General features: G+C 41.2%; 1 protein-coding gene across 24 annotated transcripts in view; it reads left to right on the plus strand.

The window, feature by feature from the left end:
* ARPP21 (cAMP regulated phosphoprotein 21) overlaps window positions 1–16577 on the plus strand; it is a 185815-nt gene that overhangs the window by 113274 nt on the left and 55964 nt on the right. For 12 of the 24 annotated variants that reach the window (XM_010712996.3, XM_010712998.3, XM_019616627.2 and 9 more), the window contains 4 exons: window positions 955–1056; window positions 7249–7286; window positions 9001–9060; window positions 11566–11798. In XM_010712996.3, the coding sequence (XP_010711298.1) occupies window positions 955–1056; window positions 7249–7286; window positions 9001–9060; window positions 11566–11798 (433 nt within the window). The remainder of the gene's footprint in view (window positions 1–954; window positions 1057–7248; window positions 7287–9000; window positions 9061–11565; window positions 11799–16577) is intronic. The other 12 variants (XM_019616628.2, XM_010713004.3, XM_010713012.3 and 9 more) reach the window with 8 other exon arrangements.

The following is a 16577-nucleotide window of genomic DNA, read 5'->3' on the forward strand; positions in this document are numbered from 1 at the left end:
AAAGAAAAGCAAAAAAGGTTCCGGCACAAATTGCTATTTTGAGAAAATTCTCCCAGGTAAGAAGACTGTGTGTGTTTTCTTTGCTTAGGTTGTGTTTGTTGGAGGTACCTGCTCTAGTGAGTCTCTCATTGCCACTCTCCTCCATGTTTTCAGTAAAGGACTGATTTTTTCTTTCTTTTTTGTTTCCCTTGTCTCCACATCACATCTAGCAGCCTCGCAGTTAGGCTGCATCTCAGTTGGCTTAGACGTCAACTCTCAGGCATTTTCAGGTTGCGGTGAACTTGGGGATCAGCCAAAGGAACACAGCATGACCAACCAGAGAGTACTGAGTGGGTGGAGGAGAGCAGTGCCTGTAATGTAACCACAAACGAAGAGCTTCTTGCTGGGGGCCATCCTCTCTTCCCTCAGTCCCCAGGCCACAGCCACTTCCTGCACTCCGGTTTATTGATGGGCAAAAAGGGCCACGCTTTTCCCAGTGAAAACAAAATTAGGGGGTTCCTTATGTCATGGAAATGGTTAAAATTCTTGTACAAAGTGCTTGGGACTTCTCCTTAGTAAGCTAGCTTTTGGTGGGCTTTTTTTAGAGCTCACAACTTAGGTCTTACTGCCTGGTTTCCCTCCTTTCTTCCTTGATCTCATAGGTAGCGCGGTGCTGCCTGCCTCCCATCTCGTGGCTGCTAGGATACCTGAGAGATGGTCAGAAGCAAAGGCTTGGGGTGAGAACAGGTGGATTTAGGGCTGTGGGTTGCAGGCATCGGGCAGGAGGTCTCCTCTCAGCCCTGGGCTCCATGGGCAGCATCTGCCTGGGAGCCCTCGGGTGCCCTAGGAGTGAAAGCTATCGTTTTCATGCTTCGTTTGTTTGAGTGAACATTGATTATTCTCAGCTGACAGTTTCTTAACAGCAGTTTTTAACAGCTCAACTTATATAACCCTCCTGGTTTTTTTTCTGCTCAGCAAAACAGAATTCTTCCATTTAGAGATGACAGACGAAGTAAATCAATTGAAGAGAGAGAAGAGGAGTATCAGAGAGTGAGGGAGAGAATATTTGCACAAGATGTGAGTAGTTGTTTTCCTTGCCTCTTTAGTGCCATACCTTTCCCGGTAGCCAGCCAGCACTGCCCCTGCAATGTAAATGCTGGATTTGCACCATGAGCTGGAGGTGGCAGGGAAAGGCTCTGAGAGAAGCTTCAGGTGCTGAGGTTGCTTTCTGGAGGAGGAGGAGACACTGAGAGTTGCAGGGATATGGGCAGAAGAAAGAGGAAGCCCAGCATGTTGTCTGAGAAGTGCTTATCCTGTTTCTTTGAATGTTCGTGTTTGTGTGGTCGAGGTTTTCTTCTTCTTCCTTTTTCCAACCAAAGAGCAGCGATTTAAATGGACACTCTCAATGATCTCAAATAGCCGTATTATTTCATATACCTCAAGCCAAATCACTTTTTTTCAAGTAGCATTCAGCAGAGCCACCTGATGGTTATGTGCTTTGGACCAGTGCTGTACAACGGAGACACTGAGGACAAAGAAAAGTCAGTGGGTAAACGTGGAGCTGCACAGGTTTTCTGAAAAGGCTGATTCTTTCTGCCATCAGAAGGAGTCCTGCTGGTGACTGTAGCATGAATAGAATAAAGTGAAATAGGCGCTGCAATTCCTGCCTTGCAAAAAAAAAGAAAAAGAAAGGGGAGCTTAAACAACAAAGCTACATTTTTAGGGGAAAACATTTAAATTTGGCACATCTATGAGCTCTACTTCATGTTCCTTGAAAAAAGAAAATTACAATTTGCTGTCCTACTGTATTGAAGGGATCCTAAAAGGAGAGATGGAAAGAAAGGAAGTGGGGGTAGTTACCATTTTGTTTTATCTCACATCTCTGTGGGAGCTCTGCCACATAGAGGAAGATGGGAACAAAACCAATTAAGACGTACTGAATCATATTTGGCAGTGTCCTTTTAAATTAAAACTGTTCCTGTGTTGCAGGACTAATTCTGTTGTCTGAGATAACCTTTTATTTTGCTCTGGTTTTGGAGTTCCACACATCCAAGTTACTTTTTGTTTTAGGAGAATACGTTCTATGGTGTTAAGGTGTGTGTTGTCTCGTTTGTGATGAGTAAGTTTTGCTCATTAATAAGTAGCTTGCCACATCTGAATGTTTTTAGCCTGGCTTTTTCCTTCTAGACTGAGAAAGTTGCAGAAAAACAGAAGCCCTTCAGTTTATGTTACGCTTTCAGCACGTGGGTCTGATGTGCATACTGTCACGGTATGTACAGTAGAGTTAATGAGTCATTCACGAGCCTCTTTTTGCAACCTGTCTTCTGTATGAAAGATTCTGTCTCTGGTGTATTCCAAAGGAACTTGTGCAAAACCAAAAAATCTTTGGGTTTTGAAGCAGACTGCGAATGAGGCAAAAGGTTGTTAAAAAAGCAGCGGCTAGAACTGCCAGGCTGGGAAGCAGATGGCTGGAGAAGTGTGCTGGAACTCGCTCCCCAGTGTGCTGCTGTTCTTATTTTTAGACCGTTGAGCTTTGAGGGCAAGTGGTGAGCTTTTGAGTTGCTCACAGTTGGAGGATGTTGTGGTCTGTTGGGTTAGCACCTCTGAGCAGCAAGGCCCAGGCAATGGTCCGGTTGTGGCAGGCATCCTATATGGATGTAGAGATAGCAATGGATGTCCAGATAGCAATGTAGGTCTCTCCCTCTCTCTCTCATATCCACTCATTTGGTCTCTCTCTCTGCTGTTGTAGGTGCTAGTGAGCCAGCAATACATCGTGTTGCACTGAATTTCAGCGAGTTGTGCTGATAATATTAACAGGAATTTGTTTCTTAGCTGAGCTTTTTTGAGTGGAGCACTCCTCATAGTGAGGCATTTCTAGGATGATGTCAGAGGGTTGTGGTGGTGGACAGTGTTACGTTTTGGTTCATTTTAGGAAAGAGAAGTGTGGTTTCCTGTCGTAGGTAACCACTTGCTGCATGTAGGACTTTTTACTTTTAAAGCATTCTGCAGTCATTTGTAAATCCATTTTCCCCAAGTTTCTGAGGTAGGTACCTATGCACGTAAGCCTTGTCATCTTGCAAATTACAGATATAGAAAGACAGAGAAGAATTAATCATGTGGTATTTTTATTACCTGTATGCTATTTACACTCCTGTAGTCAAGCCTTTATCCGTGACTTGCTTGTGAACCTTAGAAAATGGTTTACGGATACTTCACTTCTAAATAGAGCATGCATGAAGAAGACTTGCATGAGAAGTCTCCAAAGGGCAGCAGTGAAGGTGCAGCCATGCCTTGTTGCACCTAGCATCACTCAAAATATGCCTCAAGTATCCCAAACTCTGTGGAAGGCAGATCAACCCAACTAGCAGAATTCAGAGCAAAATTTAGGAGAAAAAGGCAATCTGGTGACAGAAGCAAAGAGTCCTGTGCGTGTTTCAAGTACCGTGAAAAATACCTTAACCTGCTCCCCACATATTGAGCAACAGAAAGTTTCCTTGCCCTTCCTTTGATTTTTGCAGCACTCCAGTGCACCAGATATCTTCATTTCCAAGTTTAAAATAAATACATTCATGAATAATGCTATCATTATGATAGTCCTCATGATGATTAGTCTGATATTAGTCAGTCTAAATTATACTCCCTGTCAAATTTTCCATCTGCTGTGTTGGCTATCATAAATTTTGATAAGGGAAGCTGGAGGTTCTAATGACTCCTGTCATGTAGAGTCGTAGCAGGTGGCAGGGACTGAGAGAAGCATGTTAATGACGTAACTTAATAAAAGGATGGGTAAAGAGTGAGTGTATTTGATCAGTTCACTGCGATAGGAACTGCTAAGCACGTTCCTCCTAAACTTGTAGGTTGCTATAGCACTGAGCCAGCACTGCATGAACTCTGTTACGCTCAAGGTTATTTTTCAGTTGTAAGGCCTGCAACCTTTCTATCATAAACTCATTTTTATTGTAAATCTAGCTTTACAACAACTTGTCAGTTTTATGACCAAGGGCACATAGGACCTGGAGTATTCAGGCCTTAAAAAGAAGTTTCTCATCTAAGCTGCTTCAGCTGCTTTTGTTGCATTGAAAAAGTAATTCCCTGAGGAAAATAATAATTACTAAAATCTTAAAGAAAAGAAAGGTATATGTTACTCTTTCAATACGCATCAATACAAATTATAGATTTAACTCAGAATCCTGAATGTGTATGTAAATGGCACAGTAAGTTTGGCTTTTAAGCATGCAGAAAATTGATTCTAGAGACAAGCAATTAAATTACCTAGGGGAAATTTCATTTTTTGAGGTTAATGCAATGTATAACCTCATGAGCCAGAATCACATAAGAACCATTCATTGTTCATCAACATATTCTCTAGTAATTATTGTGTATTCACTGAAAAATGTAGATGCTTTATTAATTACACAAATGCTGGAATTGTCCATGTTGCACAGGGTGCTTATTAAAGGAAATACATCACAGTTTTTATTTTCAGCTGTTAATTGTTACGGCTGTTTTTGACTAAGTAGTATATTTTGAAGGGCCAGCTCCTTTAGATAAAATAATGAGTCCTCTGATTAAGAATGAGAAGATGGTTGGACTAGATGATCTTATAGGTCGTTTCCAACCTTGTGATTCTATGAATTCTAAGAAGAAAGCATGGAGGATCTTCACTGCTCCCTGATTCAGGAGTCACTGAAGGAATGTTTGAAAAGCTGGCTTTATTCTTGTTTATCTTGTAGGAAAAGAGTAGGAAGAAGATAAAATAGACAAAATAGACAAAACCAGGAAATGCTTTCTGTTGGCTAGCATAAACCCATAGGTATCAAGACTCCAGTATGGCTGTACCGAGCCCCCCTTTTTTGCTGCAGATCAAGCAATTAGCATTAGTTGTAAGCCTGAGACGTATCAAATCTCATTAACTCACATGCAGATGATTGCCTGTTGGTATCCACTGCAGGATATTGCTGCATGTTAATTGTTATCTATGCAGGCTAATGTAATTGAAAACAAGAACAGCAACCCCCAGTATACCTTGTGCTTGACAGAGCTGAAGCACATCTTCCAGTTGAGACTTAAAGAGGTTCTGGGAAATTATGGAATGAAAGACTAGTTTCATAAGTGACAGTCAGTCATAAAGAGAACCTTAATGGAAATCTTGCATGCAGAAGTCCCTGAGGAGGTGAATTTGTAGGTGATCTTGCATAACCTTTTTTCCTTTAGTAGATTTGTTGTCAGTGTCTTTGTTCGGTGTAAAAGAGCCAAGAGTTTTAAAAACCTTTTTCACAACATCTGTGTATGTACTTAAGGCTCAACTGAAAGTACTAGGAAAGCTTATTGATGCTGTAGATCAGGAAAGTGAGTCCTGACCTTGTAGTAGCTGAACTGCTATCCAGAGCTGCTTAGCCATCAGACTTTTTAACAGTAAGAGTAACATCATGAAGAAAGTGCCTGTCTTTTCAGCCTATGCCCATACTGAGAAATAAAGTTTCTAAGGATTGGTAGCCCTTTGCCAGCATCTTCAGCCAGGAAGACAAACGTAGTTATTACAGAAACTGTCCTTAGGTCTATAATGCAGTTTGTAGTGGTTCCTGTTATGACACTAGAAAGGGAGCAATCCTCTGCACTTGTTTAATAAAGTATAAATCTCATTTATGTATTCTGCTTTATGCCCATTTCTATGAAGACTTAAAACAATCATTGAAAAAAATTCTCATAAGCACTTCTGCTGACAGGTACACGCCTCTTTGCTTTTAACTCAGTGGGGATGCAGACCAGTAGTCTGGTCGGAGCAGAGGCTTTTACTGTTTTTTGGAAGAGCCAGCAGTTAAGGCTGCTTTGGGAAGGTGACTGAGCTGAAGTCACTGAAGTCATTGCGCAGCTGCCCATCACAAACCACAAAGAAAAGATGCAGCCTCATGGTTGAAGTGCTACAAACCCACAGGGGGATTTTAGTAGACTTCAAAGTTGTTAGACTGTAATCAAGCCCACACAGCCACCAACTGTTGATGAAACCTTGTGAATGAGGTATATAAAATGGGAGCAGATGAAGTGTTGTAGCTGTGCAAAGGATCCCAGTGGAATAGTTCGCGTCTCTTCTTAGCCTGGGATGGAGCAGTACAGCCCAGAGCCCTCTGGATTTTCTCACATTCAGCTGGGGAGCAGGCTGGGAGCCTGCCTAGAAGCGTTCACCAGGGAGCTGCCTGCTCCATACAGCATCCCTGGATCAGGGGCTGGGTGGGTAAATGGCAGTGCTGAAGAGAAACTGCGCTGTGTCCTCAGGGCTGAGTTCATACATCTCTTGTACAAGTAGAAAGGGACACCAGAAATGATGGTGTGCCGTTATTCTTTGAGCTGAGTCCCATTGTTGTGGAGGGGATGGGCATGAGCTGTGGTGTCCTCAACCCCTTGCTTTCCTTTTGTTTAAAATCTTGAGTACTGACTGTCCTTTCCTCTGTACCTCATGGAGATATAATCCAATGACAGCTACGAGGCACTTTGTGTAGCGAACATGAAATAGGAGGGAAATGGAAAAAATCAAAGTGGGAGAATTATTCATGGGAAATTGAGCACAGCTTCATTTCTCTGCATAAAAAAAATTAAGTAATGCCTAAAGAATTACACACTTGCCAATAGGATTTATTTCTTCCGAGCCCTTCACCTTTCTCGGGGTCTAAGTCATCTAAGACTCCAGCAGAGAAACATTTTTGCAATAGATTTTATTATTGATGTTATTATTATTAACATTACCCTCATTTTATATCTCGATGTGGGTATGGCTGTTTCCTCTCCACACAAAATCACTTAGTATCTCTAAGTACTGTAGTATCTTCTCTCCCTTTGAAGAACTTTGTTGACTTTGCATGCTCTCCTCCTGTTTGTCTTCCCTACCTGCAGCTCTGTGCTATTCTGCAATCTTATTTCTGGGTGGTAGGGCAGACTTGTGGAAACTCGCTTTATGTAGGCAAAATGTTCTTCCCTCTGAATCACCAGCATTTTGCACATTCCACCTTCTTCTGATCTCAGGGCTGAGAAGTTTCAGTTTGTTTCCAAACTGAGACCCCTTGTTGGCAATGTGTTGTAATGCATGGAATTTATTTTACTGGCCTGACCTCATTCTTGACCTTTTTTCCCCTCTTGTCTTCTGCAAATGCAAATGATGCATGAATTGAAATCCCCTTATGCCTGACCAGGGGAGATAATTCTAAAAACAAGGAAGGAATTGGAACAGCAGAGCATATCTAGAACGTCTGATACAATGCCTTTTTTATTTTTCAGTCAGTTTGCTCCCAGGAAAACCTTTTTGTGGAAAACAGGTAAAAAAATACAGTCTTTTTTTTTTAATTTCTGTAGCTGTTTCTCTCTTACTATTTGGTGTATCCATAGCTGTTAATGCCAAAAGCACTGAACAAATTCATAAACCATAACAACTGCGGTGTTTTTCTGCTTTGGGGAGGGAGGGATGGCTGGGGAGGAAGGGGTTGCCTTGCAATGCTGTGTTTGAACAAATAAGTAAGGTATTAGTGCTGCTTTCCCCAAACTTTGCATTTCACTTTCAAAAGGTAGTTGTGGGGTGGTGGTGCAGGAGAAAGCCCATCTAATGTTTCATTCCAAGTGACTAATCTCTCTCTGGAGTGCCCTCAGAATTTAACTCCTAGATCTTTAAGAAGCACTCTAGCAGCAGCTGGATGATGGTATTTACAAAACACGGTGTTTGTGGTTCTGATGCTTAACCCAGTTTTCATGGCAGCACTGAGCCACTTGTTGCTGCTGAGGGCTCAGGAGTCCCCCAGGTCCTGCCTCCTGTGGTCCTGCATTGTAGTAATGCAATGATGGTACCTGAGCCAACTGCTACTGCGTTACTGTGTGATGGTTCTTCAGGTTCCTTATAATAAATCCACTTCAAGCAAAGAGAAGAAGAAACTGTGTGTTAACTCTGATGGTATATGATATACAAAGCTCTATAGCAGCCATAAATAAGCATAGAAGATCTTAGGAACTGTGTGCCATTGTGGCAGATAAGGATTTCAATCAAAATGCTGGGCATTTCACTGGTGAGTGCTGGAGCTGCGCACGTTCTAAAACTGTTTATTGTTGGCTTCGAGACGATCATCTTTCACAGTATTTCTATCTCTGTACATCCTTACTTTTGTCATTTATGAGTAAGGCTGTTCCCATGGTAAATGACTCCTCAGTAACGGTACAAAACAGCCTTTCTGGTGGATGGTCCTGAAGGGGGAAGGAGGTATATCCCTCAGGATGTCCCACTGCCACCTAACCACCTTGTGTTCTGAGAGCCCAGTACATTACCTCAGCTGCTGCTTCTGTATCACGAGATACATTTTGTCAGAATAAATAAAAATTCTAACAGAGGAACCTTAAAAAGCCAAAAGAAGATACTCCCATAAACCTGCTTTTTTATCCCTGGGAATGGGAGAATAAGTGTGAGGATGCACACTCAGATGAAGATCAGAGCACTGCCTTTTCTTGCTGCATGCCTTACAGCCGTTGGCCAGGTGAAACACTTAAACTCATACTGAGCTCTGTGCACGTGAGCAATCTTGTGGATTTGCTGTGTTGGAAGTTACATATATGTTTAAGTGCTTTGCCTTTTTTCATCTACCTGAAACGCTGAACCTGAGTTTTATCTGTGCTGCAGAGATTTCCAAGGGACATAGCAAGTACTTAAAATTATGCTTGCAGTATTTTGCTGGCTTGCATTTTTATGTTCTATTAGGTGACATTCTAATGAATTTTCTTTTAGATGTAGAAGTATGGTTCCTTGGCTTCTGAGAATTACCTTGCTTGGTAACAGGAAATGTTAAATGGCCTTCAGCCTCCCTGGCTGAGATTGCTTATGTTTGGTTGACTGCCAAGTTGTGGGAATGGGATTTGGGGGCCAATTTTAGCCTTGCTTCTTTAACTGTTAACTGGGCAAGTTGGAGGATATTGCTAGAAACTAAATGTAATTTGAATGATAGATTCGTATTACTGTGTGTGTTACCATAATCTTTCTTTTCATTTTTTCAGTAGGCTCTTGGAAGACAGTAGTATATGCAATGATACCCATAAGAAAAGACAGCTGTTTAGGTTTGTATGGCTTACTTTATTTAATATTTGTTTCCCACCAGCTCTCAGTTGTGATTCTACCTGTGTCCTTGCCAAGGACACCTCGCCTGGGTGTGGGTATGTCATTCTTCTGTCCAGAAGGGAGCACAGAGGTTCTTATCTTGCTTATCCCAGCTCTCTGAATGAGGAGATCACAGCAGGACACCTTCCTTTGGCTTTACTGATCATCAGCTCAGGAACCACATCTAAATTTTCAGCTGTTTGGGCTCCCACAATTTGGGGATTATTGTAACTGGTGGGAATCCATTTAGCTGTAGTTCAGGCATTTTCACAGACTAGTGCCCAGCCTGACATTTTTCCATTCTTTGTTTTATTTAAAGCTGAAATAAAAATGTAATGAGGTGAAACCGGTTCCTTTACCTTAAAGCAGCAGTGCTTGGGAAAAGTTTTCTCCATTGCCTTTCTGTTCCAAAACCTTTTTCCATCTGCCCAGAGACTGTTCAGTCATAATCTGTATCCCAGAGGACATCCCATGACACAAAGAATCAGTCCATATTTTCATGGAGAGCACCTGGGCAGTGGAAGACCCAGCCTGATCCAACTGAGGGACTTAGACAGGCTCTCATCCCATGCCAGGAGCACCAACAGATTTAAATCAATCAAAATTTGGCATGCCAAGCTGCTTGTAAAGCCAATCAGCTGCCACAAATTTTAAGCAGAGCAGGCAGAAGTAATGAATTCTTTCAGAAGCATATCCTTCATCTAGTAGAGCATGGGTATAGCTAGATTTGCTGTTTGCATATGTAGCAGTGATAATTTGTCACTACAAGCTTGTATCACCTATGTTAACGTGATTTTTACTATGAGGTGAGAGGACACAGGATTATTTGATGTGTATATCTGTTTGCCAATTGTGCATGTCTGCACAGCAGCCACAGGAGATGACAAGTCCACGGGTGGAGGAGAAGAGCTGGAGCTGGCAGAAAAACTTCTCCATGCTTTGGGCTAGCCCTGGTGAACTGATGGTCTTGGATTGGGCATGCAGGAGTAAGGAAGCATCAGAAATATCCACGCAGAGGCTCTCAATAAATGATACCTATTCAGGTTTGGGGAGCAAGTAGGAATTTTGTGTAACATGCAGCTACAGAGAACGGGGATGCATAAGCATTCGTTTTCTTTCCCTCTCTTTCACTAGAATATAAAATAAGAGAATTATTGATTTTTAAGCACAGGAATGCAAAAGCATCTGTAAATAATAAACTTTTTTTCCTTTCCAATTAAATCTTAAAGACTTTAATTTTTTTAATTTTTAAATTCTTTTTTTCCTTTTTTTATGTTGTTGCTTCTGTGCCGTTTCCCTTCGTGTTTTCCCTCTGTCTGGGTCTAGCAAAGGTCAACAGGTAAACGCTGCTGATCACATGGGTGTGCGGCTCTGATTGCAGGCAAGGAATGCACCAGCCTGATCCCGTCCTTGGCACCCTGCTCCTTCTCGTCCTGAGTGGCACAGCGTGGCACGTTCTCCAGTGAGAGAGCTGGAGCCACACTCACAGGGAGAAAGGGAGTGGAAAGGCAATAGGTCCACTCTCATCCTTTTGATTTGTAGAAGGTGCTTTGATGGAGACGACGGCAGAATAAGACAGAGGGATGGGGAATGTCTTCTAAAAGCCTTCCAAATGTCAGTGTTACAAGCCTCACTTGGGTCACAGCGCACTAAGCCGTAGTAGGGCATGCTGGTTCTGTCATTTTAGCAATGTAGTGTAAGTTGTTCATCATAAGGCAAATTTTCCTCTGTTTTTTGCTCGCTGCTCCCAGTTTGCTGTGTTGTCACTCACAGTACTCTGGATGCTCCGCAGCTATTCAAGGACAGGCAGTCTCTACCCAGAGCTTTTTGCAACTTAAAGCTGGAACACAGGCAGAGGGGCAACATGATGATGTTATTAGTGTATGTAGAGGGGAGAAAACCAAACTTGATGGGGTCTCTAAATGGAGCATTAGTGTTGAAAAGTTTGGGCTCATGCTGGGAAGACACCTTCAGGGAAGAGGGTTGAGTGACTTTCAGAGCAGATGAGTAGTGATGAAGTAAAACGGAAGTAAAGAGGGTAGTTGTGAAGACAAAGGTAGAGGGCAAGTGATGTTAGTGAGGAAAGCCTTAGCCTTAGAGTTGATGGACAGCAAAGGGAGAGGTATCGAGGAATTGCCTGAGGTAGGAGATAGGTGAACAGGCAGTGGATATGCTACGTCACCCAGTGTGATATTGCTTCATCAGTCCTGTCTAGTGAAAAGCTCCTGGGATGTACGGGAAAGGGGAGCACTGGTAAGTGCTGTGCATGTAAAGAAGAGTTGCAGCAATGTTAGTTTGCTCAAGGTGGATGAGTATTGGGGTCAAATTCCCCCTTCTAGGCATGCTTTTGTAAATGCAGAGTACTTCCTTTTTCTTTAGTTGGCTCACTGCAGGGTACCCAAAGATAGGCTCTGCCCTGACGTCTTTTTGTTTGTGTATGAATCTTTGTTTTCTGATGTCCGCAGGGGGAACAGAGATAGCACAGGGAAGGCATCTGGCAGTCGGCAGAGCAGCACGGAGAATGAATTGAAATGGACAGACCACCAGAGGCCATGGAGCAGCACCGACTCGGACAGTTCAAATCGAAATTTGAAGCCAGCCATAACAAAGACAGCAAGTTTTGGTGGCATAACCGTCCTGACAAGAGGAGATAGCTCATCAAGTAACAGAAGTACCGGCAAACTGTCTAAAACAGGTAGCTAGTACTGTATTGGGTTCACAGTACTCTTTGCTGCACAGTGATAAATGTACATGGCAGGTGTGTTTGCCCATCTGTGTATGCTAGTAGCTGGCTACTGGTTGTTCAGTTTATAGGAATCGAGAGTACCTGGTCCTTGAGATCTGCAGACCTTAGATGTGAAGTAGGCTTTCTTGGAATAGAGTATTTGCAATTTCCTATTTGGACGCTCCCTCTAATCGTAGCCTCAAAAGGTAGTGGCTTTTCTAACAAAATAAATGAATGGCACAGATTGCACCTTTTTATTAATCTTACTCTTTTTGAATCCTGAAGAATTGTGTCACATAGCTGATGAGAATTCCAAGAACGTTTTGTTGTCACTGCTAAAATACAGACCACCTGCACTCTGGAGTACTGCCTCTCCATCTGTTGGCAGATGAGCCAGTATGTTATGGAAGAAGCAATCAGAAGTTCTGGATTCACAGAGGTCCTGCAGCCTCTCCATTTTCTTTTTTGGTTCCAATTAAATGAAATCATCATTTAAGGGTGCTATGAACCTGGTGGGAATTCTGCATTTATTTGCATTAACTTCATGGATTCATTAACATGAGTGAGTCACAGGGCCTAGATCTAAGTAATTTCAAGCCATGCCATTAAGCTACTCTATTATATTTTTGTGTAAAAGTGCATAATAAATAATTAGTCCATCAGATGATTCCATCAGTTTGGTTCACTTGATATATATAGTACAGGACAAGTGGTGATCAATACTTAGCACTTAGTGGTTTTTCAGCTTGAGAGTGCTTTATGGATGGTACTTAATTTTAATTCTGCTTATCAGACCTTTGTTAGCCAGATTTCATTCCTATTCCCAAAATGGCATGGTAGCCTTTGCTCTGCTTCAGGATGCTTAGGAATGGTGTTTTCAGAGTGAACTGAGGAAACCTTTCACTTTGTAACTGTGTTCTAAACGTCACCAACTTGAACACAATCACAGTTTTTTTCAGGGAAGGAAGGGTACCCAGTGGTCAGAAGGGTGCTCTCTCCAACCCTGCTGCTCCTAGAGATGCTGAGAGCATTCACAATATCCCGCATCTTTCTTTCTTTTACCTTTCCTTTTACCTTGAACAAACAATGGCTTTGAATCTTATCTTAAGATTCTCCTGCAGTTCTACTCTACTCCTCCATATGTGCAATCTTGTGGAATTAAGACCTTATTTTATCTTTGATAAATATTAGTACAATATAGGTGTTTTTTTTTATTTTTTTTTGTTTTTCCCCACTTCTTTATTGTTCCTGAATACAAGCATATGCTATGTACCATAGAATCATAGAGTGACCTGGGTTGAAAAGGACCACAGTGATCATCTAGTTTCAGCCTCCCAGGGTCACCAACCAGCAGACCAGGCTGTCCAGAGCCACATCCAGCCTGGCCTTGAATGCCTCCAGGCATACCCTCCGATGTGGGTAGAGCAAGCAGTGCATGTAGCACCACCAGTGTGTATATACCTTTGAAAATATCCTCCTGTGTTTTTGTTTTTATTTGTATCGAGGATGAATATGCTATATGGTGTGGCCCAAAGTATGTAGTAGATTGTGTTTTTACCTCCAGATCTGTTTGCTTCCCACAAATCTTTCCACTGCATCAGAACTCCATTAGATATATATGAATTAGGGGGGAGGCTCAGGTTGCCAATGTACTTTTTTATATAGTTAACCTTCAGCAGAGTGTGGTTAAGTGTACTCTGCAACAAAGTATGCAGAGGTGCAGAGCCTTCACAATGGTGTCAGAGAAATCCAGTTTGGCAGGTTGAGACATCTAATTGCAAAACATTAACACTTTTAAGTAGCCATTTTGGTGTTAAAGTCAAGCGTATTAAAGAGTGCACTTAGAAAGATATATTAAAATAGAAATCTCCAAAGCATATGAATAATGGTAAGTGCATCTGTACTCCTTAGGCACCAAACCCCAAATTGCTTTCAAATGAGAGCTCTTACAATACATTTTTGAAACATCATTGATATTAAAATCCCATGTTCTTTGTAGAGCAATTACATGTTGTAAGTGCTCTTTTTTTTTTTTTTTAACGCAGAGGTTTTCATTGTGAAAGCTAGTTGATGCATAGAAAAAATGAAAATAAGTTAAATAAAAGGAAGAGTAGAGAGAAAAAAGAGCAAGGCTGGATGTCAAAACGAAGTCGCACCTTCAAAGCTGGGACACAAAGTGAATTTGTCAGTCAGCCTGAGGAAAGCCAGAGGAAATAATATCTGAATCCCTATTTCTGTCCTCTCTGAAATGTCACTGACTGGCGTTAAAACAGAGTAGAATAACTGTTAAAAAACAATAGGGAAATATGTCTTGATGAAGTGTTCGTTCTTCGCTGGAAAAAAAAATATAAAACAGCCCTCAGAGCTCTTTTTGTCTTTAACACAGTATATACTGAATCAGTCTAAAGGCAACAGTAGGTCAAAATGTTTTCCACTGGTTAAACGATGAAAAATGGTTTCCACTATTTTAAATGTGAAAATTATGCTACACCTCCGATGGTCATCCTGAAGCACTGTCAAATTCTTTTCTTGAGCATTCAGATAATAAGACTTTAAGGATTTTCACCAATGGCTCACAGCTGCCTTTTAGAATGTATATTGCAGTGCAGTATTAGCACTGTAGTCTTTTTGGATAATTCTAAATATTTTTGCCGAAATTGAATGTTCTGCCCCTTAGCCTTCACTTCTGATAAATCAGTAATCGATGTTGCATGGTGGGCTTAGAGAAACTGAAGCACTGAAAGAAGTTTGCCTCCCCTTAGGCAACGACAGATCAGAGAACGTGCTGTTCTCTGCAGTGGAGTCTAGCAGTATCTATTAGTCTTATACTCTAATTGCATTCAGCTGCATGGCAATAAGAGTTTAGCAAAGGAATTATGATACTTAATTCTTGCAGATTTCACAAAAGGAACTGTTTGAAACCCATTATGTGGTTATCATACTGTTTCAGTATTACTTTCATGCACCTGTTGGTTGCTTAGAAGGCTCTGTTCCCCTTAAAAAATACAGAACCCAAATACAGTACTTAAACTACAGTACCTAAGTACAGTACTTGAAATAAAGTTTTCTAATTCATTATGTTGCAGCTTAGTAGATACAGAGATGTATTATTTAGGTTGTAATCGAATGCCAAAATTAGGACTTAATACTGTAACAAACTGCAGTCAGATTACATTAGGACAGCTGAGGGACAGCCTACAAAATCTTAGTTTAGATTTCCACTGGCAGAGTTGACTTTTCAGGTTTGACTAGATGTGTGTAGTTGTGAGCGTCCCTATGGGTATCAAAGATGAATCTGTGCAATCTGTAACCACACACATCAAGAGAAAGTCTAGCTCATAAACATCACCTTCTTTTCACTGTCACATTACAGTAGTTTTTAATGTACTTCATTAGGAGGGAAGACAAGATGTGTTCCAAAGAAATGTCCTCTGTGCCTGTGTGTGTAGCTTTATATTTATTTCAGTAACTGTTGGGAGGCTTGTAAGGTCTCAGTGCTGCATCTTTAGCTTCTCTTAATGCATTTTCCGTAGTATGGAATGCACATCTGTTGGAGTATGTTTCTTTCTCTCCCATTTATGAAAAGATGGCTGTGTGGGGATATCAGCTGTGTTGATATAGATCTGTAGGAATCATTAACTTCCTTGGAGTGGCTGCAAGTAATCGGAGACACGATCTAATCTCTCCTGTTAGGTGTTCACTGCTACTCCTGTCACACAAAGACTATTATACTGCAGGTATTTCAATACGTTAACTTTTACAGATATATATATGAGATATTCTGTGAATTATAATATTGTGTCTGGATTTTGGAACTGGATTTCTGCTTCTTTATTATTTCCTTTGATCAAACATAAGCTTGATGGATTTTGCAAGTCCAAGAGTAATAGCAGGAATGCTGACGTGTGGGTAATAAATTTTAAGCCAACTGCTTACAGTTGTACGCTTCTCACCAGCTGACTGTGCTGAATGATCAATCTTATTTTTAGAAGTGAAGCTTGTAGAAAAGTATTGTGTTCACATGAGCGCATACCATCCTCATGAAAGACAACAAGAATTATAACATGCAAATATTACGAGTGACTTAGGAAAGCAGCAGACAAATAGGGAACGTGCATTAGCAGAGGGTTGGACTTGGTGATCGCCAGAGGTCCCTTCCAGCCCCTACGATCCTGTGATTTTGTGATTTCCAAATGTAGCATGGTACTGCTTATACAGAACACCTGCTGGAGCAAGTAGTGGGTAGCACTTGAGTCCATTTGATAACAAAGGGAAAATTTACCAGAGACTCTCAGGGTGAGTTGAGCAGAGAAGCTCAAATCCATCAGATATTGAATATTAATCCCAAGAAAATAGAGCAAAATGTGTTGCGTTGCTCACTAGTGCTCAGAATATTGGGAAATTAATGGTACCTCTACACACTCCCCCTGAAAAGTTAAGCTATTAAGGTTTTGTGGTGATTTTTGTCTCATTCTCTTTCACTGCTCTTTGAACTGCTGTATCTCTCAGAACACTTTAAAATATATTAACGAGAAATGATGAGAATGTGAAGGCTTCTATTATGTCAGCTGTGAAGCAGCAAGAAAATTATTGAGAAATCTAGAAGTAGCCAGTATTACATACTGAAGAAAGATGTTGGGTTGTATAATGGAGGCAAAAATCTCATTTAGTCAGAGATCCTTTCAGAAGACTTTAGGAAGGCATCTCTTAATGGGAGTCTGAATAAAGTCAGATTCTCTTTTTTTTTTTTTT

Source organism: Meleagris gallopavo, chromosome 6 (assembly GCF_000146605.3).
Source record: "Meleagris gallopavo isolate NT-WF06-2002-E0010 breed Aviagen turkey brand Nicholas breeding stock chromosome 6, Turkey_5.1, whole genome shotgun sequence".
Taxonomy (NCBI): domain Eukaryota; kingdom Metazoa; phylum Chordata; class Aves; order Galliformes; family Phasianidae; genus Meleagris; species Meleagris gallopavo.